Raw genomic sequence first — 24,914 nt, forward strand, 5'->3', positions numbered from 1 at the left:
GCTCAAAATAATCCTTTTACACAAGTGGAACATTTGGAAGAGGCTCCTTTTGAACCCCTATAACATGCAAACATATAGTGTAGGTTTACACAGCATCGGTTCAGTTCAGTCACTCAGTCATGTCCGACTCTTTGTGATCCCATGGACTGCAGCACGCCAGGCTTCCCTGTCCATCACCAACTCGCAGAGCTTACTCAAACTCCTGTCCATTGAGTTGGTGATGCCATCCAACCGTCTCATCCTTTGCCATGCCCTTCTCTCGCCTTCAATCCTTCCCAGCATCAGGGTCTTTTCCAGTGAGTCAGTTCTTCGCATCAGGTGGCCAATGTATTGGAGCTTCAGCATCAGTCCTTCTAATGAATATTCAGGACTGATTTCCTTTAGGATTGACTGGTTATCTCCTTGCGGTCCAAGGGACTCTAAATAGTCTCCAACACCACAGTTCAAAAGTATCAGTTCTTTGGGGCTCAGCTTGCTTTATAGTCCAACTCTCACATCCATACATGACTACTGGAAAAACCATAGCCTTGACTAGATGGACCTTTGTCGGCAAAGTGATGTCTCTGCTTTTAAATATGCTGTCCAGATTGGTCATAGCTTTTCTTCCAAGGAGCAAGCGTCTTTTAATTTCATGGCTGCAGTCACCATCTGCAGTGATTTTGGAGCCCAGAAGCATAAAGTCTCTCACTGTTTCCACTGTCCCCCCATCTATTTGCCATGAAGTGATGGGACCAGATGCCGTGATCTCCTTTCTGAATGTTGAGTTCTAGGCCAACGTTCTCACTCTCTCACTCTCACTCAGATGCTGCCGCCGCCAAGTCGCTTCACTAGCGTTGGACTCTGCGACCCCATGGGCTGCAGCCCACCAGGCTCCTCGGTCCGTGGGATTTTCCAGGCAAGAGTACTGGAGTGGGGTGCCACTGCCTTCATGCAACACAGATTTAACAAATGAAAGTTGAAAAGCTAGAGACATACCTCCAGTTTGTGTTTTGTCAAAAGAGTAGTATGGAATAAAAGGGAGAAAGAAATGGAAATAGGAAAACTGGAAGGAATGAAAAACGCGAGAGATGGCAAAATAGAGGAGAGGAATTTTCTTTTAATTACAGACAAATGTATGGGCAGGAGAAAGAAGCACAGATGAGAGAGAAGGTGCAGACCCGGAAGGCCTAGGCAGGGCGGGGCGGCTCCGGCAGACGTGAGCCGCGGCGCTGGGGGCTGGGGGCTGGGGGCTGGGCGCAGGGGTGCGCGGTGGGGGCGGGGCATGCGCAGGCCCCGCCCATGGGCGGGCGGCGGGCGCGGGCCTTCCTGTCGGGTGGACGCGCTCGCTCCCCTCCCGCTGCGCTCGCTCCCCTCCCGCTGCCCTCGCTGCGGAAGCGCCGCGCGTCTGACAGGCTGGTGCGCCCGCGGCCGCGCGCCCGCCGCCCTGAGGTGAGCCCGGTCTCCCTGCTGCACTTGGGCGGGCGTGGGGTCGGCTGGCGCCTGCGGCCCCGCACAACGGGTCGGGGGCGGTGGGCTCGGCCGGGGCCACCTGGCGCGGAGGCCTCGGTCGAGCGGTTGAGGGCCCGGGACGGCCCCCGCACCGCGGGGCCTCTGAGCGGCGGGTGCGGGGTGACCCACTGGCTCTCGTCCCGCCGGTCCCGGAGGCCCGGTCCGTGTCCGGGGCGGGTGGTCCCCTCCAACCCCCGACCGCGTGTCGCGCTTCCGCGGACGGGCGGCAGGAGGCGGCGAGCGGGGCAGAGACATCCACCGCGCCTCAGGGGTTCGTCTCCGAGCAGGCGAAGGCGGCGAAGGTGCTGCCTTTGGGCTTGTTGTAAGACTGGTTGAAGGCGAAGGCGCGCACACAGCTGAGCACAGTGTGGGGAAGACCCCCGAGTGCGCCAGGGGTGACGGACGGCGGCCCGTGGGCTTCCAGGCGGGGCGGCCTCCTCAGGGTGTCCGTCAGAGGCGGCGCTCAGGGGCTGCCTGCTCACGTAACTTACGTGTTTGTATCTGCAGGCCGTACCTCTCTTTTGAGGTCAGGATCGTGTGTTCAGCGGCCGGATGGACCTCGCCTTTTGGCTTCACAAAGGCTCCTCACGCTCTCCTAATTAAACTTTCGATCTCCCCACCTCCTACCCAGATCTCAGATTTGACTCTCTTCTATCGTTCCATGCTGCGGTTAATGTCACGTTATCCATTCACTTGCCTAAGTGGGAAATCTGGGCCTCGTTAAACTCTCCCCCGCCCTCAAGCCCCGTATGCACTCTATTGCCGAGTGCCCTCACCTTTTCCTCCCAGAGCCGTTTCCCTACCGTCGGTTCCTCCCTCCACCCTCCCGTCCCTTGTCCTGCAGCCCCCATGTAATGATTCCTCATGGCTCCCAAATCGAAGTCATGCCTCTAAGGGGTGATCATCATGGCATGACCCCCAGCCACATCCTTCCTCCTGTTCCTCTTAATCTCTGAGCTGTCGTGTCACTTAGGCCTTTTGGTTCCTCTTCACATACCAGGAGTCCTGCAGTTGAGTTAGTCCTTCAAATCTTGGTTGAATCGTGTTCTTAGGGAAATGACATCTGGTACCTAAGACCAGGTCAGTGTTCTCTGTTAGGTGCTTCTCATTGAATAAATACTCAATGCATAGCTCTCGAATGATTGAACAAGTACAGCCTCTGGGTGGAGAATCCCCAAAAGAAAGGGTAACTGTTGAAATGAGCCTGGAAGAATTGGTAGGAGTTACACATATCAGTGCTGTGAGAAGGGGAGATGTGAGTGGCTTAAGCACAGTTTCCCGCTAGAAAGCAGATTCACGGTGAGAACATCCAGTTCTGTTGAAGCCTAGAAGAAGGGAACGGGAATAAGAATGAAAAGAAGAAAGAAGATCTTCGAAACAATTCTTGAACTGCTCTGAGTAACTCAAAGAGTGGCTTCCTTCTAAAATCATTTAAATGCTTATATTAAGAAACAGGCTCCCCACGTGGCTCAGTGGGAAAAGAACCTGCCCGCCAGGCAGGCGTTGCAGCAGACCCTGGATCGATCCCTGGGTCGGGAAGATCCCCTGGAGAAGGAAATGGCAACCCATTCCAGTACTCTTGCCTGGAGAACCCCAAGGGCAGAGGAGCCTGGCGGGTTACAGTCCATGGGGTTGCAAAGAGTCGGACACGACTGAGCACGCATGCATATAATATATATATATTAAGAAGAAACAGCTCAAAGTATCTGTCTTTTGCCCCCACCCCCATCCCCTCTCCTCCCCATTCAGATACTGTGAGCACCATGATTGGGATTTCAGACCGGTCTCCGGGGTGAAATTCTGGCAGTTATTCTCAACTGTAAAGATTACACAATTAGGGTTGCTTTATAAATGATGCCACACATTTCTGACTCTGACAGCTTAAAACGCTTCACTATCCTAGGTACAGATTTTAGAGTGTGGTTAAGCCTGTGGTGAGTTATTTTAGTCTTCTCTGCGAAAGTCAGTGGAAAGTTGGACAGTTCAGAAGACAAAACTGTTTTATTTTTTGTCCTCTCTGAAACCTGCAGCAATTCCTTTTTAGCTTTATACATTTTTTTAGTCCTGGAATTTTCTTCCCTCGGAATGTCACAGTGGAAAGAGCAGTGGACTTTCAATTCAGAATTGAGTTCAAATTCTGGTTGTGTCATCTGTCTATAAAACCTTGGGCAAATTAGTTACATTCACTGAGCTTTAAGTTCTTCATCTTTACAATCTCTTTAAAAATAATTTTACATGTGCAAAGCACCATACTGCCTGATACTCAGTTAGTGCTTTCTCCCCCTTCCCTTTAAAACTTCTTTAATTTCCATCCATGGTCAGTTGAATCCATGGATTCCAAAACTGCAGATACTGAGGGCTGACTGTTCCCTGTATTTTTCTAATTTTTACTTTATTCTTAAACCCAAATATGCATCTATCTTTTAGAATATTTCTTGTGTCATTTCTTCTCTGTTCCTCAAATGATTGTTGTTTTTTAGTGTGATATGGTATGGGCCCTTTGAGAAACACTTTCATAGAGTACTTTTTGTTATGAAAATGTTTCTACAATAGAAGTGAATGAAGCTAGGTTAAAAATGTTTCTTAATGGACCTGTGAATGAATATTGGGGAAAAAAAATGAATTCTAGAATCAGGAAGGAGGGTGAATCCTGAATGGAAGTATTTTGCAAATTGAGATGTTTTTGTGAACAAACTTCTGTAATTAAGACTTTGTAAGCAATTTGTAACTGCTTTGTCTTTGTATGTGTTCAATCTGTTGAGAAGATGGCTGATCCTTGGCAGGAATGCATGGATTATGCAGTAACCCTGGCAGGACAAGCTGGAGAGGTACGAACTGAAATCTCAGCCACGATGTGATGGATGTGGGCAGTATGTGGTTGTCTTCTTAAACAAAACATGTATTTTTATTGACTGGATTTGTTTTCAATTTACTTAATGGGTGAATACTTCCATTTTATGTCATTAAACATTTTGTAATAACGGTTGTGTATCTAAAATGGCTGTAAGATTCTATGGTTTTATACGTAGAAAGTCGTAACCACTAAGGGTTTATTTTATATACATTGTGGTAAGAAATATTTAAGAATACCATTCCAGACAGATTGATTGTTTCAAATCATTTCTATTATTCATCTTTTAATTCGATTTAAAATGACTTATATGCTTTTCTTATTTGCTTACCAAAAAAATCTTTTTAGGTGGTTCGTGAAGCGCTCAAGAATGAAATGAATATTATGGTTAAAAGTTCTCCGGCTGATTTGGTAACTGCTACTGACCAAAAAGTTGAAAAAATGCTTATCACATCCATAAAGGAAAAGTATCCATCTCACAGGTATTGCTTATGTCAGTTTCGTGTGATAAAAATGAAATCTAGGTTGGTCTCCAAGATATTGACTTTAGACTCAGAAATTGACTGCGCTTAATTTAAGCTGAACTGGAATTTATTTGGAGGGTGTCAGAATCCCTGAGAGTAGGACTGAGCAACCAGCGAGGAAGGCAGAGCTGGTTAGGGTTGGGTTAGGGTTGGGTCAGGGTTAGGCATCATCATTCAGAAGCTGCTGGTAGCCTCACTCCTGACTGTTCTCTTTGGATGTCTTACCCCATTAGCTCAAGGTTACAAATCGTGGGCAAAAACATCCCTTGCTGAACTTAGGGGTTTTTTCCCCTAAGCTCAAACTTCCAGGGAGCAGTGAACAGGGGATATTTGGATTCCTTTATAGAAAGAGGAGTATTGGATGCTGGGAAGTTAATGTGACAAATGTCTGTCATAGAGAAGATTTGAAAGTTCAGTTTTAGTCTCTACATTGCAAACATTTTTAGGTGCTAAAGGGGTGGTAGCTTTGAGTTTGAGAGAAAATACTAAAATCTGTCTCTCTTACGGGCATAGAAATACAACTGAAATATTGTCATCATTTTAAAGTTTTAACATTGTCATTCACCAGTTCTTCTTGATCATGCCATCAGCCTTTCCCGGTATTTCAGCCACTGAGGAGAAAAAAATATTATTTAAAGCTGCATATGCTTTCTCTCAGTAAAAAGGTTTATAGCTAAGAGAAAAAGACATAAAAGAAATTCATGGTAATGATTATTAGGACTTTTCAGTTTTGAATAAAGGACATAAATAACAAAGAAAGTAGGAAAGGAAAGAAGAAATCCTATGAATTCAGATACCATTTACAGAGTTTGCCTGACATTTACTGCACAGTATGTTTTAGGAATGCATATTGATACAGTAATTTTGGTGGGTGATTTTCTTTCTCTTTAACTTATTTCATGTTCTCTGTATTATCTATTGCTGCATAGCAAGTTACTCTTGAAAAACTTAACAGCTCTAGATAACATAGAGTTTTCTAGGATCAGGAATATGGGAGTAGCTGGAGTGCATGGTTCTGGCAAGGGTCTCGTAGAGTCACAGTCGCACTGTGGGTCTTCTCAAGGCTCAGCCGGGGATGAAGGGCCCGTTCGCTTGTGGCTATTGGTGGCCTCGGTTCCTCGTGGCTTGCCCGCTGGCAGCTTCCTCCAGTTTCCTCACCACGCGGGCCCCTCCACAGAGCGGCTCACGGTGTGGTGAGCAGCTTCGCCTAGGGAGCAGAGGGGAGGGGAAGGGGGCAGAAATAGAGTGAATAAGACGAAACCTCAGTGTCGTTCTGTCAAAGAGTTTTCAGAATTGCATGTTGTCACGTACACTTTGTTCTTTTGGCTAGAAATGAGTCTCTAAGTCCAAATCCACACTCAAGGCAGGGACATTAAGCTCTACCTCTTGAAGACAGGGTTATGAGAGAATTGGTAGACTTAAACCTCCACATTTCCTTAGTAAGTTATCATCTGCAATAAAAGCCTTTTTCAGCGTGTCTCTTCTTATCTTGGTAATACATTTGAGAATTTTGAATTCTGTCATCTTTCACATGACTTGTTCTGGGGGAAATAAAATTTTCTCACTTTGATCTGTCTGAAGGAAAAACAATAGAAAAGTGTAGTTGTGTAGACTTTTGTTATGTTTTATAGTAGACTAAAGGTTTGAAAATTGTTGAAAACAGTAGAAAGATTCAGAATTTGTCATATTTGCTTTTAGTTTCATTGGTGAGGAATCTGTGGCAGCTGGGGAAAAAAGTATCTTAACCGACAACCCTACATGGATCATTGACCCTATTGATGGAACAACTAACTTTGTACATGGGTATGTTTTTAAAATTTTAATATTGTAATTACTGTTTGTATATTACCTGAATGGACTGTTCAATATAGTTTTCATAATCACATATACTTTAGAGAATTCTGTGATTGTAAAATATGTTATGCATAATTTTCATCAGCTGTGGATGAGGTAATGAATGATTAATGTTATAGACATGTGCAGTCAAGTGCCCTGTTCACCGTTCTTTTTCTCATTGTTGAAACCACATAAAAATGTACGCAAGCAACATTGCTGCTTTGAAATCAATTAAGGAACTGACTAACTCAGTACTAGTGTATGCCTTTATAGAATGCATTTAATCCAGGAGAAAAAACTGTTAAAAAGAACATGGGTTTAGAATGTGTGACTTTGTGACCTTGGGCAAGTTACTTAATCTTTTTAAGCCACAGTTTTATTTTTTTCATTCTCTAAAATGGGCACACTGATGGTACCTGCCTCATAGGATTGTTGATGGGACCTAATGAGTTGTACATTTATATAAAAACTTAATATAGTGCCTGGCACAAAGTAAGTATGTAATTCAGTATATGCTGAGAAGAATATGTTAAAAAAAAATATATATATATATACACACACACACAAATTAAATATGTAAGTCCAGATATATAGAAGAAAGCCTGATGGAATTAAGAGTTTCAACAAGTAGCCGAGTTTGGTGGGATGACACATAATTGTTATATTTGAAGTTGCCGTACGTATCTTTATGAATACAACTGTTAAAGCCATAAAGCTAAGAGGTAGGATCTATGTATGATGGAATGTTAGTGCAGAAAGATGCTCATGATATGAGGTAACATACAGAAGATTATAGTACAATGGATAGTATGATCCCATTTTTGTTGACATTTAAGCTATATTCATGGAACTTGGCATTCCAAAAGTATAGAAAGGCATGCGGTGCCAAGTGGCCTTGCCACTTCCGACCCCAGCTTCTCAGAGCCCATTTCTGGAGGCAGCTGTTGTTATCAGTTTCTTGTGAATCCTTTCAGAGATGTCTCGTGCCTGGAGGAGCGTTATGCGTGTATGCATCTGTGTATTCTGCCCCCCAACCCCCAACCCCTGCACTCACACAGAGAACTGCATGTTGTATACACAGTTCTGGGGAGGGATGAGACTCTTCACAGGGAAAAATTGTAAGCAGTTATATTATGAAAACAAGTTTGTTGAAAATAAGTTCTATCTTGGTAAATTTGTGTTGTTTTTTTTTTTAAGATTTCCTTTTGTAGCTGTTTCAATTGGCTTTGTGGTAAATAAAAAGGTATGTTGTTTAAATTTATGGTTGGTAGAATGCCTTGCTCTCATTTTCTGAGAAAGAGTAAACGAGTCTCTGTAATAAATTTAGGTTTGTCTCTATTCAATATATGTAGCTGCATTATTTTGAAATAAAATACAGACCTGCTAAACTTGTTATGATACTTTTTTCCAGTGAAGAAAATACAATGTCTTCCGAGAAGATTTTACAAGGAAAAAATATGCACAAGTAACTGAAATACGATTCAGTATTTAATCACCATTATATATGTGAATATGATAGGAATTGATGTAGGATCTGAAATGTGTAATGAAGAGTTGGGTGCTGAGCTAGGAATGCTTTAGTAGACATTTTAGTGAAGGGAAAGACCAGGAAGTGGTAGGGCCAAGTATGATGAGAAAATACAGAGTATGTTCAGGAACCTAAATACTTGCGATATCTAAAGCCCAGTAGAGTACACTCTACACCTGTTGCATTTCCATGCTATTTGAGTATTTGATTAATAAAGAAAAAATGAATGATGTTTACTAATACCTTACGTAACTGTCTTCAAGGAGCTTGCGATATATTTGATCAACATGTACACAAAAGAGTTAAGAAAACCCTGAAAATAAAAACATAAATTAGTGCAAATGAAATCTTAGGCACAGGATTGTATTAATCAGTGAGAACCTTCAAAAGGAGATAAGTGAGCATTTCTCTTATCGTCAGTTCTGGGCTGTTGAATTCCCAGTTCAGTGCAAATGTTAGATGTCGAACTATGAAAAAAAATTTTAAAAGTACTCTAAGAACATGAAGAGGGTATAACACATCCTGCCAGCAGCGGTTTGAGGAAATCTTCATAATAAATAGAAGGGATCTTAGAATTTGGTCATGTGAGTTGGGTCATATTGGGAATTTTCCAGGTAAAGAAGAAAAGGAAAGCATTTTAATCAGAAAGAACAGTTTGGGGACGAGCGGGATGTGTATGGGCGACAGTGAGATGTTCATTGTGCGTGAAACTGGAAATGGTTGGAGCAGAACTGGTGAGGTGAGCTCGCTGTGGTCAGGCTGTGAGGCACTGTGGCCTGTCTGTGCTGGAACACTTAGTGGCTTTGAGGTGGTCGGAAATCAGGAGAGGTTTTTCAGTGCAGAGTGCCAGATAATTCCAGCAACATTAGAGGTCACACCAGACGGGTGGGCAGTTCTGAGCTGAGATGGAGGTGGTGAGAATAACTGAAGAAATGGCCAAAATCAGCAAGTGTTTTCAAGATAAAATTGACTCATGGGGAAGGACTGAGACTGCGTGATCAGGTAGCGAGTGAGTGTGGCCTCTTTGGCTGAAGTTCTGCATGCCTAGGTTCCGAAGCACAGTCCTAACCTGTGTTGATGGGGTTGGTAGGAGCCACACACAGAGGGACGAGAAAGAAAAACCTGTCAGAACCGAGAGAGCTAAAAGGGAATTGGAAGAAAAGGAAAAGTGAAAACCCCTGAGACACACAACTGTTGGGGGTTAGGCAGAGAAGAAAGTCAGAAAAAAAAAAGTGACCGTAAGAGAGATCGGAGGTAGGAGGGCACCACCAGGAGCACAGAGTATGGGCTTAACTGTTGGTGGTCCGCAGCCTCCAGGTCTTCAGAGAAGACATTTGGTCCATAAGAGTCCATTCATGATCTCTTTGCAGGGAGTTTCAAGAGATGCATGGTCAGAGCAGAAGCCAGATTGTAATGTAGAAAGAGAATGAGAGACGCAAAGTCTCGACCACTCTGTGGCAATGAGGAGAAATGGAGAAGGTAATGAAGGCTTGGTGAGGGAGGGCCACTGTGGCGAGAAAGTACCAGAACCAAAGCCCAAGAGGCAGGGAGCTGTTGATGGAGCAGTGTTTCAGAGAAGAATTCACCTTAGAAAACAGGGAAGATTGCCTTCGTCTGAGGTGGGAAGGAAAGAGGTCAAAATGTATGCCCCGAGTTTGGAAACTGATGGGAGGGGAGTCAGGGTTCAGACCTGATGAGCTTTTCCTCGACTCGGTTGGGAATTAGCATTTTACATAGTCCACGGTCTAACCGTGGTCTAACCGTATGTTAAAAACATTAACATACCACATATTCTTGCTGCTTTCTTAGAAAAAGTATTGATTGAATGAAGACAAATACTCAGGTTTGGTAAAGAAAGCTTGCGTTCCTTCCACAGATGGAGTTTGGAATTGTGTACAGTTGCCTGGAGGATAAGATGTACACTGGCCGGAAAGGAAAAGGTGCCTTTTGTAATGGTCAAAAACTACAGGTTTCACACCAAGAAGGTAGGTTTACCCTCTGATTTTTGGCGTGATTCATACCATGTACTCGTACGGTAACCTTAGAGCTCTCCAAGGCTCACTGACTCATAAGTGTGTCTGTTTCTCTGTACTTTCTCATCGTGACCGCGGTTGTGGATGCGGTCGTGGAGGCTGGGGAGGCGAGGGCGGTGGAGCGGACGGTGTGTCCACGGGGCTCCGGCTCTGTCAGGGGACCTGGAGGAGCCAGAGTGCCCCCACCCTCACGGCGGCATTGGGTCACTGCTTCAGCCCCCGCGTCTCAGATTCTTTCTACAATTCCTCTGCTCTGATGCCACTGGGACTAGTTATTAGTAAATTGAAAGGGAAAAGGCCCTTCAAGTTGGGAATCATTAAAAATGAGACATAAAGCTATTAAATATATAGGATGGTAAACAGCACCTTTCTACTGTATAGCGCAGGGAACTATATTCAGGGTCCCATGGTAAACCATGATGGAAAAGAATACGAAAAAGAATACCTAGATATGTGTGTGTATATATGTGTGTGTGTGTGTGTGTGTGTGTATATATAAAGCTATAACTGAATCACTTTGCTGTACAACAGAAACTAACACAACATAGTAAATCAACTATACTGCAATACATTTTTTTATTTTATTTTTATTTATTTATTTTTTTTTAAATTTTAAACATTCATATCTTATTCATTTCTAAATGTCAAGAGTTATCAGCAGGACTTGAAAACACTTTAAAAACAAGTCCTTGGTCACCTCCAAATTATTCTTGGTGACCTTAACATCCCTCTGGCCATAGTCTTGGGATAGAGGGCATATAAAAAGTCACCATAATACATTTTTCTTAAATGAGGCATAAAACTTTTTGTAATGAGCTTAGTGATTGGCGTTTTTAAGTCTGCTTTCTCTGGGACAGCTCACTGTTTTGGAGGCACTTATCTTCCCTAAGGCAATCCCAACATTTTCCACGGTTGACACTTGCAGATTCGTTTCTTTTCTGTGTTTTTCAGATTCTTTTACGTGCAGCAAAAACTTGAGAATCCGCCTCCGCTTTTATAATATTTCTCCTCAGGCACTTAATTTGAGGGCAGATTTTGAATTTGTTTTCTTTTTATTGAACTCTAAGACCCCAGAGATTAGAAGATACATCCTAATTCTTGAGATGTTAATGTGAAAAAAATGTGCATTTTAGAACTGAAGGAATGTGGCAGCTTTCATAGAAAGAAGTCTTTCCCCTTTTCTGTTATTTATCTCACTTAAACAGGTTATGTGATTGTTAGAAGAGTTCACAGTTATAAACAAGGCTCAGAACAAGGTGGTGGGCATACATCTCAGCTGTGGGTGGAGATGAAGTGTGAGGTGTCCCAAGAGTAGCCTGTGAGCCAGGAGGGTTGAGTGTGTCGTGAGCGTTGGTCACGATGTTTCAAAGAGAAAATGGAAAATACAGGATAATTTGTCAAGTTAGTAAATGGAGGTCAGATGATTTATTTTAATTTTATTGACGTATAGTTGATTTACAGTGTGTTAATTTCTGCTATACAGCAAAGTGGTTCCACTGTACATATTTGTATTGTTTTCCATATTCTTTTCCATTGTGGTTGATCACAGGATGTTGAGCGTGGCTCACTGTGCTGTACAGTAGGGCCTTGTTTATCTGTTCTATATGTAGTAGCTTGCGTTCTCCAATCCCAAACTCCCAGTCCTCCCTGCCCCACCCTTCTCCCCTTGGGCGACCCCAGAGCCTTTCTCTGTGTCTGAGCCTGCTTCTGCTTCACAGGTATATTATGTGTCATGTTTTAGACTCCACGTGTAAGCGATGCCTTACGACGTCTGTCTTTCTCTCTCTCACTTCTCTTAGTATGATACCTCTAGGCTCATCCATGCAGCTGCAAATGGCAGTATTTTGTGGTCGAGCAGTATCCCACTGTGTATATGTACCACATCCTCTTTATCCATTCATCTGTCGATGGATATTTAGGTTGCTTCCATATCGTGGCTGTTGTAAATAGTGCTGCAGTGAATGTAGGAGTGCATGTATCTTTTCAAATTAGTTTTGTGTGGATATATGTCCAGCTAGATCATATGGCAACTCCATTTTTAGTGTTCTGAGGAACCTCTGTACTGTTTTCCATGGTGCTTACACCTGTTTACCTTTCTACCAACAGTCAGTCAGTCTCGTCAGTCAGTTCATTCACTCAGTCGTGTGCAACTCTTTGAGACCCCATGGACTGCAGCACGCCAGGCCTCCCTGTCCATCACCAACTCCCGGAGTTCACTCAAACTCATGTCCATTGAGTCAGTGAAGCCATCCAACCATCTCATCCTTTGTCATCCCCTTCTCCTCCCGCCTTCAATCTTTCCCAGCATCAGTGTCTTTTCCAATGAGTCAGTTCTTCGCATCAGGTGGTCAAAGTATTGGAGTTTCAGCTTCAGCATCAGCCCTTCCCATGAACACCCAGGACTGATCTCCTTTAGGATGGACTGGTTGGATCTCCTTGCAGTCCAAGGGACTCTCAAGACTCTTCTCCAACACCACAGTTCAAAAGCACCAATTCTTTGGGGCTCAGCTTTCTTTTTAGTCCAACTCTCACATCCATACATGACTACTGGAAAAACCATAGCCTTGACTAGATGGACCTTTGTTGGCAAAGTGATATCTCTGCTTTTTATTATGCTATCTAGGTTTGTCATAGCTTTTCTTCCAAGGAGCAAGCATCTTTTAATTTCATGGCTGCAGTCACCATCTGCAGTGATCTTGGAGCCTAAAAAAATAAAGTCTCACAGTTTCCATTGTTTCCCTATCTATTTGCCATGAAGTGATAGGACCGGATGCTATGATCTTAATTTTTTGAATATTGAGTTTTAAGCCAACTTTTTCACTCTTCTCTTTCACTTTCATCAAGAGGCTCTTTAGTTTTTCTTCACTTAACAGTGGTATGATTTAGTTTTAATTTTTGTTTTATTTCAAATCTATATATAAATTATTTCTAAATTCTACTTTTTAAAAAATATATAAGGCATTGGTAGCTAAATGTATCATGCGTGTAGCCAAACTGGGTATATTCTGCACTTTTGGGGAGGTAGTCTAAGAAGCTAGATGCCTTTTGATGATCATAAAAATGATGATAAAATGACTAGAAGAGAAGAAAAGTTCATAAATATTTAAAGCCTTAGAAAGAAAGAAATATGATTCAACTAGGAAGAAGGATAAAATTGTCCAATTTGGTGAGCTTCAAGTGTCAAATTTTTTTATCAGGTTCTTATTGATAAACTGTAGTAATTATTTGAAACTTTTTCTTTTAGATATTACCAAATCTCTCTTGGTGACAGAGTTGGGCTCTTCCAGAACACCAGAGACTGTGAGAATTATTCTTTCTAATATAGAAAGGCTTCTTTGCCTTCCCATCCATGGGTAAGCTCTCTTCACTTTATCCCTAAAGTTGAACATTCTATTAATGCTATAGATAATTTGACATCCTAAGGAATGAATTTTTATTTAGAAATGAACTTTTAATTAATAGACATGGAGTCAGTACCATAATTCTAATTTTAAAATGTGATTTTTAAAACTTTTATTTGAAAATAATTTGAAATTTTAAAAAATTTGCAGAAATAAAAACGTATAAGAAACAGCAGTATGCAGTTAAAAACCTATAAGAAACAATTCAGCTATTGTTAACATTGTACCCATTGCTTTATCATTTTCTCACTCCTTCTTCTCTCTTTGTGTATGTGTGTGTGTTTGTGTAAATATTCTCCTTTTTTTCCCCCTCAACTATTTCATGGTAAATTACTTAGTGTGTGGCTCTTTATCCCTAAATAATTCAGTTTGTTATTTCCTAAGAATAGGCATATTCTCTTCCATAACCACAGTACAACTATTGACTTCATAATTTTATCTATCCACACATACTTAGTTTTGTCAGTTGATCTAACTATGTTGTCTATAGCATTTTTTTCCTCCAGGGCAAGATTCAGTCTAGGGTTAGCTTTACATTTGGTTGTCATGTCTATTCACTGCCTTTAATCTGGAACATTTCCGTAGCCTAAGCATTACCCACTTTCTCTGAGTTTTCAAGCTATTTGCACAAGGTACGCAGGGTAGACTCACAGTTTATTTCTGGCCTGTCTGTATCAGTAGTCTTCTTCCCCCCTTATCATTTCTTATTTTATGTTATTTCTTCTTCTTTTTTAAAAATCTTGATTAAATTACTTGGCAGTTTGTCAGTTTTTTTTTCAAAGAAAGAGCCAGGATTTTGATTATTAATCTGGTCTGCTGTCTTTATCCTCCCTGCTTTATTATTTTCATCATTGTGCTTTCTTGTCATTCATTTTGTTGTTTCCTATTTTTTTTTTTCCTTTTTAAGTGGAGAATTTATTTTTATGCTTTGATTTTTATTGAGGTGAGTATTTAGGCTTGAGTTTTTATCTGATTGCTGCTTCAAATGTATCTCACAGATTCTGATGTGTTTTCATTGCAGTTATTTTTCTGGTAACTTCTGTTTGTATTTCCCTTTTTACCCAAGAGTTGTATTCTTAAACTTCCATGGGGAAGTTTAAGCTTTTTGTGCTTTCTTAGTTTTGTTTTTTAATTTGTAGTTTTATTACATTGTAATAAACATATTTTATGGAGCTTTATGTTTCCTTTGTGCCCAGTATATGATCAGCTTCTGTGGAACTTCTATATGCACTGGAAAAAAGTACATTTTGTACTTTGATGTTTGGGCTTGAAATCTACTTTGACATCAGAATTGCAGTCCCTGCTCTTCTCATTGTTTCCATTTGCCTGGTTAATCTTTGTCCACCTTTATTTTTAGTGTTTTTGAAATCAGTGCATTTTAAGTGCACCTCTTGAATACAGCATAGAGTGGAGTTTTGCTCTATAATCAGTTTGAAAATCTTTTCTTTTTAATAAAAAAGTTAGGCTTGTTCATTTATTTATATGACCATTTTGTTTGGTATTATCAATTTTGTATTATCTTATGCTGTAATTGTATTGTGATTTGTATATTATGTTATGTTGTATATTAAGTACTCTGTACTTATTTAGTGTATCCTCTTTTTTCTCTTTTTCTATTTATAAAAGATTCAATTTTATTCTCATGGGTTTCTTTTATATTAAAACTCTTTATAATGCCCTTAATATTCTCTTTTCTTACTTAACCGTTCTGTTAGTTCTGTAAAGACTCCAGAACTGCTTAGCTTCTGCCTGTTGCCTATATAACATTCAGTGATTTTACTCTGCTTTTCTCTTTTTCTCTCCCTCTTAATCTAGTTTTTTTTTTTTAAGTTGCATTCTTTCTAGTTTGTCGGGCATATTATTACTACGTATTGTTTCACCCATAGTCCCATCCTGTGGTCTTAGTTTTTCCTTTATAAAATGGTCACTGTCTTGTGAAGTTTTCCTGGTGTCAAAAGTTCAGAAATAATAGAAGTAAAACCATTGAATCACTGAATTCAATATTTATTGTGCACACACCAAAAAGATACTTTGCAAACCAGGAACACCCAGACCAAAACATGGGATGAGGCTCAGCCATGTGTTGTTATAAAGCAGCTTATACAGTGAGAAGGCAGTGACTACTTATTCTTCAAAACGATTGGCTATTATAGAGTTTTCTTAAATGACAGGGAATTGATTAGTGGTTAACTCATATCTACCTTGAGAAACAATTGAAGGTTTGCTTGTAATTTTCAGAAGCATAAGCAAGCGATGATCCAGGTCTAGTTACTTTTGCAAAATGTGCTAAATTAAGCTTTGTTTTCATGACTAAACTGATTTGGTCTGCTCAGGGAATTTTCAAAACTGGTCTCTGTTTTTTGCTTTAACACCTATCACCTTTGGATTGATGAAGCTCATCCTCTAGTAGATTCCGTGGGAAGGGCACCTGTGCATGGTATGCCATGATTTCTGGCATATTCCAAACTGTTTTCCTATGGTCTTGAAACTCCAAGGGCAGCTTGGCTGAATAGAACATCCTTAGTGAAAGAAAGTATGAAGAATATTTCTTTAAAAATGCTATTTCACTGTTGCTTTGCTTTGTATGTTGTTTTTGAGAAATCTGGTGCCAGTCTGATATTATTGGCTTTTAAATTATTTCATGTTTTGTTTGGAGTCTCTGAGACATTTTTGTTTTCTTTTAATCTTTCATGGCTGACACTTTTATAAGGGTATATCTTGGAATTCTTACAGTTGCTTGTGTGGGATGGTTTTCTCCCTTTAATCGGTAGATTAATGTCTCTCTTCTTTTTTTCTGGCAAGTTTTCTTGAATTTTAAATATTAGTTCACTTATGCTGTTTTCATTTTCTTCTTCAAAGACACCAGCAGGAACATTCAACCTCCTTTGTATCTTCTCTTCTGTTACTTTCTCCCTGGCCCTTTTTACTTTCTTTTACTGTTTTTTTTTTTTCTCACTGCCCTTTTTCAAGTTTTCATTTGCATCTGTTCTCTTTAAGGGTACCTTGTGATTCAGTCTTAATTTCTAATAAAGTTTTGTCTTTTTTTATTCCCCTTCATTTCTGAGTTCTATTATCTCTCGTATTATTTTATCCTTCTTTTATTTCGTTCACTTCTGGGCTTACTTTTCCTTTTGCAGAGCAACCTTATCAGCCAGAAAAAACCCAACACTTAATTACTGATGATGTTTGATGTTCACTGTAGCTACGTGCGGCCGCGTCCACTTCTTTCTGTCTCTGTTCCCTTTGTGATCTGGGTTCCTGGTTTCAGTTCTTTCTTCCGTTAGTTCTGTTCTTCTGTGTAGTTTCTGTTATGAATCTCTGTTAGGTGTAGGAGGCGGGGATTGGCATGTCATTTTCTCTTTCATTTCTCAGGGTTTTTCATTTCTTTTACTTTTTAAAGACTTATTTATTTCTGGCTGTGCTGGGTCTTCGTTGCTGTGCTCAGGCTTTCTCTAGCTGTGGCGAGTGGGGGCTGCTCTCCACGGTGGGCCACAGGCTCTGGGGCACACGGGCTCAGCAGTTGTGGCTCTCGGGCTCCGGGGCACACGGGCTCAGCAGTTGTGGCTCTCGGGCTCCGGGGCACACGGGCTCAGCAGTTGTGGCTCTCAAGCTCCGGGGCACATGGGCTCAGCAGTTGTGGCTCTCGGGCTCCGGGGCACACGGGCTCAGCAGTTGTGGTTCACAGGCTTCAGCAGTTGTGGCTCTCGGGCTCTGGAACATGGGTCAGCAGTTGTGGTTTCCAGGCTTAGCTGCTCCGTGACGTGTGGGGTCTTCCCAGACCAGGGATTGAACCCGCATACCATGTATTGGCAGGTGGATTCTTTACCACTAGATAACCAGGGAAGCTCACCACCTCCTTTATTTTATGTTGAAGTATAATTGTATATTAACTGTAAGTGAGATTTATGAGGCAAAGTAAATCATTAGGGATCCATTTCCTTTTTTTAATTTTTTGGGATTCATTTAATGAAATGCACTGTATTTGTTTACTTCAATGATGTTTCTTTTGTGTTGCTTTAGGGAACGATTTGATCATGACATGCTCCTCTTTTGAGGCCCTCTAATTTGCCAGGCCCTCTGCTGGGCACTTTGCTTCTGTTGTTTCTAATCATTGCAGCCATAGCCAAGTTGGTTATCCCCATTTCGATGACAAGAAGACTAAAACTTGAAGAAGAAACTTCTTTCAAAATTACAGCTTTTAAGCAGCTGAGCAGGGGAGCAAACTCAAAGCTTTGTGATTCTGAAGATAGATAGATTCTTCTTAGCGCTGCTGCTGCTACTACGTCGCTTCAGTCGTGTCCGACTCTGTGCGACGCCATGGACTGCAGCCCACCAGGCTTCTCTGTCCATGGGATTCTCCAGGCAAGAACCATCCTAACTGTAAAGGAGGATCAGACTAACAGAGGGTTCAGACAGAACACATTTGCAAAATCTAGGCCACAGCCTCAGTTGTTTGGTGATTAAGTACTATCTTTAGTAATACTTACCCATAAAAGAATATACTTACTGATCAAAAGACCTCTTGCCAGAGAGCTGTTGAGATACATCAGAAGAAGACAGAAGCATTGCCTCTAGCGCTGGTCTTCCAGCCCAGGGTTCCGTGTCTGAATAGAATGCCAAGAGATGATTTGTAGAAGATCTTGGTATTTTCTTTCTATGATGTGAGATATGAATTATCACATATCCCCTGAGAAAGTGGGGAAAGGGCACCATTCTTGATAACTGAAAAAAGCCATAATGTTAATTTGGGTTTATATATCTATGGACATTTTTGGAATCGCTAGTTCTTAATTTTGATATATAATAAAACTGTAGGCAGTAAAATGTATTTAAAAATCAAGGGCATCATGTAATTCTGGTCCTTTTTTGTTGTTAAATTGTTTTGGCATGAAGGATGTACTAGGCACAGTACTAGTTTATTTTTTAAATACAAAACAGATACCACATTGCTTCTTTTTTAATTTTATTGGAGTATAGTTGATTTACAGTGTTGTGTTAGTTTCAGGTGTTTAGCAAAGTGATTCAGTTACACACACTCGTATTCGTTCTTTTTTAGGTTCTTTTCTCACGTGGGTCATCCCAGAATATTGAGTAGACTTCGCTGTGCTAGACAGTAGGCCCTTGTTGGTTGTCTGTCTTACGTACAGTGGCGTGTGCTCATCTCAGCCCTGATTGACCCCTCCCCCATATTTCCCCTGTAGACCGTAGGCTTGCTTTCAGTATCTGTCTGTTTCTGTTTTGTAAGTTCATTTGTCTCAATTTTTTAAAATTAGATTCCACGTATCATACAATATCACTGACATGTGGAATCCTTTTATTTCTTAAAAAATAATGAAGGGTCTCAGTGAACAGACCTGACTGCTTTATTTTCAGAGGACTTCCCTGGTGGCTTAGAGGGTGAAGCGTCTGCCCACAATGCGGCACACCTGGGTTCGATCCCTGGGTTGGGAAGATCCCCTGGAGAAGGAAATGACTGCCCACTCCAGTATTCTGGCCTAGAGAATTCCATGGAGAGTCAGACACAACTAAGTGATTTTCACTTTCACTTTCAAACAATTAAAAAACGAACTTTGAGTAAAAACCATTTGAAAGTAGTTAATTTATAGACATGACAGTTCCTTTTTCTTAAATACTTCAGTGTGTATATTTTTGATAAAAGGGACATACGCTAAGATAACCACAACAGTTATAAAACTCAGGAAATTAGCTTTGATACATTGTCTAATATAGTGACAATTACATTTTGAAAGAATTCTAATCCAAGGTCCAAGCCAGAATCATATGCTGCACTTTAAGTGTTCTTCTCATCAAGCTTTTTTTTAAGATTTATAGAACTCGGCTGTGCTAGGTCTTGGCTGTGGCGGTGGGGGCTGCGCTCCACGGGGCTGCGGGGGTCCTTGCTGCAGGGCCTCCTCTGGTCCGGGCGCACAGCCCCCCTCACAGGTGAAGAAGCTGCAGCCCCCAGGCTCTAGAGCCCTGGCTCAGTAGTTGTGGTGCTTGGGCTTAGTTGCTCTTTGGCACGTGGGGTCTCCCCGGACCAAGGATCGAACCTGTACCCCTGCATTGGCAGGCGGATTCTTTACCATTGAACCGCCAGGGAAGCCCTCATCAGGGCCTTTTAATCTAGAACCGGTGCTTAGCCTTTATCTTGTATGACCTTGACATTTTTGAAAACTGTAGGGTGCTCGCTTTACAGCACGCCCTTTGATTTGAGTCTGTTGGATTTCCTCTCGATTAGATTTGGTTTATGCGTTTTTGGCAGGAACGCAACAGAAGCACTGTTATGTCCTCCTCCTCAGTGCATTCTATCAGGAGACACGGGGGACCTTTGTTCCGTGGTGTGTGTCGCCCAGTCGTGTCCAACTCTTTGTGACCCCGTGGACTGTAGCCCACCAGGCTCCTCTGTCCATGGGATTCTCCAGGCAAGAGTACTGCAGGGAGTTGTCATGCCCTCCTCCAGGGAATCCACCGACCCAGGGATGAACCCAGGTCTCTTGCATTGCAGGCGGATTCTTTACCACCAGGGACACCCTTTGTCCCATTACTGGATGCTAACTTTGATCACTTGGTAGTGATCTTGCCATCTTTTCCATCGTAATCATTATGTATCTTATAGGGAGATACTCTGATGTGTAAATATCAATCATTTTAGCATTTATTGATGATTCTTTCCTGCATCAGTTATTATTATAATGGCTGATAAAGTGATGTCTGTACTTACCCTAACTTGGTATATTTCCGAGGACGAGGTTCATTGAGAAGGCAGATGTGAAGCAGGCCTCGCAGGCAGGCCTCGGTGACAGCAGAGCCCAGCAGGGCGGTCACCTCCTGGGCACACGCACCGACGCCCGCACCACTGGGGGTGGCCAGGGGCACACTTGCACTAAACTCCTACAGACTCCTTGTGTCGTGGGGCTCTCGTCCCTGGGTTTAGACCACAGTGACAAGTCATGCGTGCCATGGTGGCAGAATTAAAGCGTTTTCTTCAGTGTTTTTCTTCCCAAAGTATCATCATTTTAATGTTTATCTTACACATGATTGCTTTGTTAGGCTTCATTCTGTCATTTATATAGTATATCATGATAATTAGGATTTACGTATTTTGATTTTAAATTTAAGTACCACCTTTTTCTTTTTAACAGTCTGTGGATTGGTTCAAGTGATCTCAGTCACACTTGCAACTGCAGCTAAGGAGGAATGCCTTATGTGAAGAATTATTTTTCCCCGTTTTGTCTGTTAGGATCCGGGGTGTTGGAACAGCAGCTCTGAACATGTGCCTGGTGGCCGCTGGGGCTGCGGACGCGTATTATGAAATGGGGATCCACTGCTGGGATGTTGCAGGCGCCGGCATCATTGTGACTGAAGCTGGCGGAGTGCTCCTGGATGTCACAGGTAAAACTGCGGAACAGGAAGGCGTTGTTTTCTTTCCATACCTATGGGACTGTCCTCCAAATATGGCAGTTTTTTTTAGATATATCTTTTAATGTTTCCCTTTAATATTTTTTTCAATGTTTACACCTCAGCTCTTCAGGCAACACAAACCATGTAATTTTCTGCAGAATCAAAATAGCAGATATTGGGAGACAGAGGCAAAAATGAGAAGCTAATGGTAGTGTACAATTAATAATAATAAATGGCTAAGCCTCTTCAGGGCTTCCCTGGTGGCTCACCTGGTAAAGAATCCACCTGCAATGCAGGTTCAATCCCTGGGTTGGGAGGACTCCCCTGGAGAAGGGCAAGGCTACCCACTCCAGTATTCTGGCCTGGAGAATTCCAAGGACTGTATAGTCCATGAGGTCACAAAGAGTCACACACGACTGAGCAACTTTCACTGTCACTCTCAAGCCTCTTTAACTGTGAGTACCAGGAACTCTTGAGAGGCTGTAGAAAAAGTCTAGAAAGGCACTGGATCTGAGGTTGTACCAAGATCCCTTTGAGTGGTGACCGTGGTGGCAGCTGAGTATGGGCTTCCTCCACCATCACTTTCTGCCTTGGCCCTGGGGGAGTTACATACTTTCTCTGCACTGATGATGACATGTTTAAAAGTAAAGAGTGAGCCTGGGTTAAAACAGTTTACCAGCAGTCTGGGAGAAAAGCAGCAAAGAATTAAGGAGGTGGGCAGGAGAGCAGTGTGCAAATCCCTGGCCTCGGGTTTTCTGTCCAGAGGTTCCAAACATTAAAGAGGCAGTGAAAGTAATGAAAGCAGGAGCGGAGCACATCAAAGGAGAGAGAGAGATGGCGGTGCAGACCCGCACTCCTTTCATCCAAGGAGAGAGAGAGAGATGGTGTGGTGCAGACCCACACTCCCTTCATCAAAGGAGAGAGAAAGGTGGCGTGGTGCAGACCCCCACTCCCTTCAAAACGGGTTTCTAAAAGATGCTTAGAAACTCATTATGTACTAGCGAAGCTTAAACATTGTGGTTATGACACAATGTAGTTTTTTTTCAAGATAATAGAAAATATTAAATGTTATGATCAACCATAGTACATACTGCTATGCTTGTTTTATAGGAATTATTTTTTACAAGATATAACCATTTTCCATATTTGATTTTAGGTGGACCATTTGATTTGATGTCACGAAGAGTAATTGCTTCAAGCAATAAAACATTAGCAGAAAGGATAGCCAAAGAAATTCAGATAATACCTCTTCAAAGAGATGATGAAGATTAACTCCGACGGCTTCACACATTCAATCACAGTTGCGTCTCTCCAGGTTTTCTAATGCACTCATGGTGTTACAAAATTCAGGACTTCTGTTTCACTTGAATAATATGATTGGTGTGAATTGCTTTCAGTGTCCATATTTAAAAACTACAACTTGTTCTGTGTTTTACTAAGAGTAGGTGTGCAAGAGTGGATGAAATAGTCCATTGTTTTAAAAATGTCTGTGTGGTAAGAATGTCCTCTGGGAAAGTACGCAGGCCGTTGGTGAGACAGGTTATCACGTCAACTGAAATAGCCAGTTAGCAATTTAGAGTTTCTAAATATTTATGAGCCTGTGAAATTTTGACTTACTGTTTCTGTGGATATGCATTCCTAATGAGATGGTTAACTTTTTGGAAAAATTTCTTTAGTTTCAAAAGCCATAGTAAATTAAATTTGTAAGAAGTGTATAATGAATACTACGAAGACCAAGATTTCTTTCTCTGCAGAAAACCTTGCTTTATTCATCAGTGTAGCACCCAGCATGGTACCTGTCAAATAGGAGGCGATCCAAAAAGAAGCATCGGAAGAGTGATATTCTGAAGGCAGGAATGCCTAGTTGCTACAGAAAGTAATGAGCTGATCGCTCTGTGATTTTACTTCAGGTGTGGAGTAAGAACTATCTGGTCATCCTTTCTATATTTCACACAACCGTTCCTGCTCACATTTCATATTACCATGCCATTCCAGTGACTGCACCAAACAGAACTCACCTCGCCCCTCTCGGGCTGTGCTTTTAAGTGTTGAGTGGCCGCAATTAGAGCAGAGGAGAGCCCAGCGAGCCAGAGACGCCGTCCTCGCGCCTGCGTGGGGCTGCATGTATCGGTTTCCTCTTGCCCAGAACACGCTGTCCCCAGGCCTAGTAGCGTCCAGTGGGGCCTGCTTATTGTGGCACAGTTCTGCGGTCAGGAGTTCCGGCACCTTAGCGAGCATCCTGTCCCGATGGGCTTCCGTGAGCTTGCAGTCGAGACGTTGAACGGAGCTGGAGTATCTCAGAGTCCGACGGGGGCTGAAGCTCCTCCTCAGTCTCGCTTGTGTGGCTAGTGGCGGCAGCTCCTTGCTGTCTGGCGGCCGGAGGGTTACCTTCCTCTCCATCTTCGTAGCTGAGTGTCCTCATCGCCTAGCGATGGCCTTCCCCCGAAGTGAACCGAGAGCGGAAACAAGCAGGAAACGGCTGTGCCTCTTGTAACCTAGTCTGTGAAGTATCACCATCACTTCCATTCTTTTCTGTTCAATAGATGTGACTCTAAGTCAGCCACACTCAAAGGCTGGGGAATTCCCCGAATAGATAGCATCATTCTAGAATTCTCTCTCTTGAGCTCCAGACTCATGCTTCCAGAGGCCGAGTGAACTCTCTCTCAATGTGTTGCAGATGTCTCATACTGAACGTGTCTCCAAATAAACTCAATCCCTGCTCCCATCTGTTCCTCTGCTTACATTTTTTCTCTTAGTTAATATTTTACCCAGGCAGACAGGTGATATTTTTACCCTCCCGTGCCTCTCACCTCCTACATGCAGTTGGCCATCAGTTGTGTTCAGATGTACAAGGAAGTCTCTCTGGAATTTTTCTCCAGTTCCGCATCTCCATTGCAACACCTGGACAGTTACCTCCTGAATTATTACAGTGGTCTTGAGTCATTAGAGCCCCCTCCAGTCTCTCCTCCATGCCAACACCCAGATCTCACTTAAAATCTAATCACTCACATAAATATGAAAAAAAAAAAAAAGGGGGCTTCTGTGGTGGTCCGGTGGTTAAGAATCTCCAAGTCCCCTAGCAATTCAGGGAACTCGGGTTCAAGCCCTGCTCGGGGAGCCAAGATCCCCCCTGTTGTCTGGCAGCAAGTCCACAACCAGAGAGACTCCTGCCCACAGTGACAGAGGAGCCCAGGTGAGATCCACTAGAGAGATGCCTGCCCGCAGCAACAGAGGGGCCTGTGTGCTCGACTGAGACCCAGCGAAGATCCCCCTGCTGTGGGGCAGCTCAGTCCACAGGTAGAGGGATGCCTGCCCGCAGCAACAGAGGGGCCTTCGTGCTGCAACTGAGACAGCGCAGCTGCAGAAAACCTGTTCTCAGATCCAGTCCCTCCCCAGGCAAGGATCCTGGGGTGGAAGCCCATGTAACATACACCTGGGCTTCCCTGTGGCTCAGTCAATAAAGAAGCCGCCTGCAGTGCAGGAGACCCGGGTTCAACTGGGTTGGGAAGGTCCCGGAGGAGGAGGTGGAAGGTGGAAGCCCACTCCAGTGTTCTGGCCTGGGGAATCTCATGGTCAGAGGAGCCTGGTGGGCTGCAGCTACAGTTGCAAGAGTCAAACACGACTTAGCGACTACACCACCACCACCACCACCACCACTCACCGGATTGAATTTATCTCTGATCCATCATTTCCAACATGCGAACCTGAATCCCTCACTGATGCCCGCTTCCTTGCACTGTTGGACTCCTGTACTCGCTCCTTCCATCCAGCTGCTTTTGGCCAAAGCCCCACAGGCAGCCTGTGACCAAGCCACCACCAGAAAGTACCAGAGTGGGCCTCCAACCCAAGCTT

At 42.7% G+C, this 24,914-nt stretch overlaps 1 protein-coding gene across 3 annotated transcripts; it reads left to right on the forward strand.

Moving 5' to 3' along the window:
* The first annotated feature begins 1,306 nt into the window (after positions 1-1,306).
* Positions 1,307-23,787, forward strand: IMPA1 (inositol monophosphatase 1). 3 transcript variants are annotated; one of them, XM_027561665.1, is made up of 9 exons: positions 1,307-1,428; positions 4,254-4,316; positions 4,688-4,821; positions 6,562-6,666; positions 7,897-7,942; positions 10,104-10,212; positions 13,505-13,613; positions 20,902-21,053; positions 22,219-23,787. In XM_027561665.1, the coding sequence occupies exons 2-9, from the start codon at positions 4,254-4,256 to the stop codon at positions 22,332-22,334; spliced, it is 834 nt and encodes a 277-aa protein (XP_027417466.1). In that variant the 5' UTR covers positions 1,307-1,428; the 3' UTR covers positions 22,335-23,787. The 3 variants fall into 3 exon arrangements, 2 of the variants coding, with proteins under 2 accessions (XP_027417466.1, XP_027417467.1); XM_027561666.1 differs by lacking the exon at positions 1,307-1,428 and adding an exon at positions 1,997-2,568; XR_003514526.1 differs by lacking the exon at positions 13,505-13,613 and having other exon boundaries at positions 1,320-1,428.
* Positions 23,788-24,914: the final 1,127 nt, after the last annotated feature.

This window comes from Bos indicus x Bos taurus, chromosome 14 (assembly GCF_003369695.1).
Source record: "Bos indicus x Bos taurus breed Angus x Brahman F1 hybrid chromosome 14, Bos_hybrid_MaternalHap_v2.0, whole genome shotgun sequence".
In the NCBI taxonomy this organism is placed as follows: domain Eukaryota; kingdom Metazoa; phylum Chordata; class Mammalia; order Artiodactyla; family Bovidae; genus Bos; species Bos indicus x Bos taurus.

What these genes read in the sequence shown, in the direction of transcription:
- IMPA1 (XM_027561665.1), top strand. Translation starts at nt 4,254, where the DNA reads ATGGCTGATCCTTGGCAGGAATGCATGGATTATGCAGTAACCCTGGCA. An exon ending in TGGCAGGACAAGCTGGAGAG is followed by an intron (nt 4,317 to 4,687) that starts GTACGAACTGAA and finishes AAATCTTTTTAG; the next exon opens with GTGGTTCGTGAAGCGCTCAA. An exon ending in ACAGGTTTCACACCAAGAAG is followed by an intron (nt 10,213 to 13,504) that starts GTAGGTTTACCC and finishes TTTTTCTTTTAG; the next exon opens with ATATTACCAAATCTCTCTTG.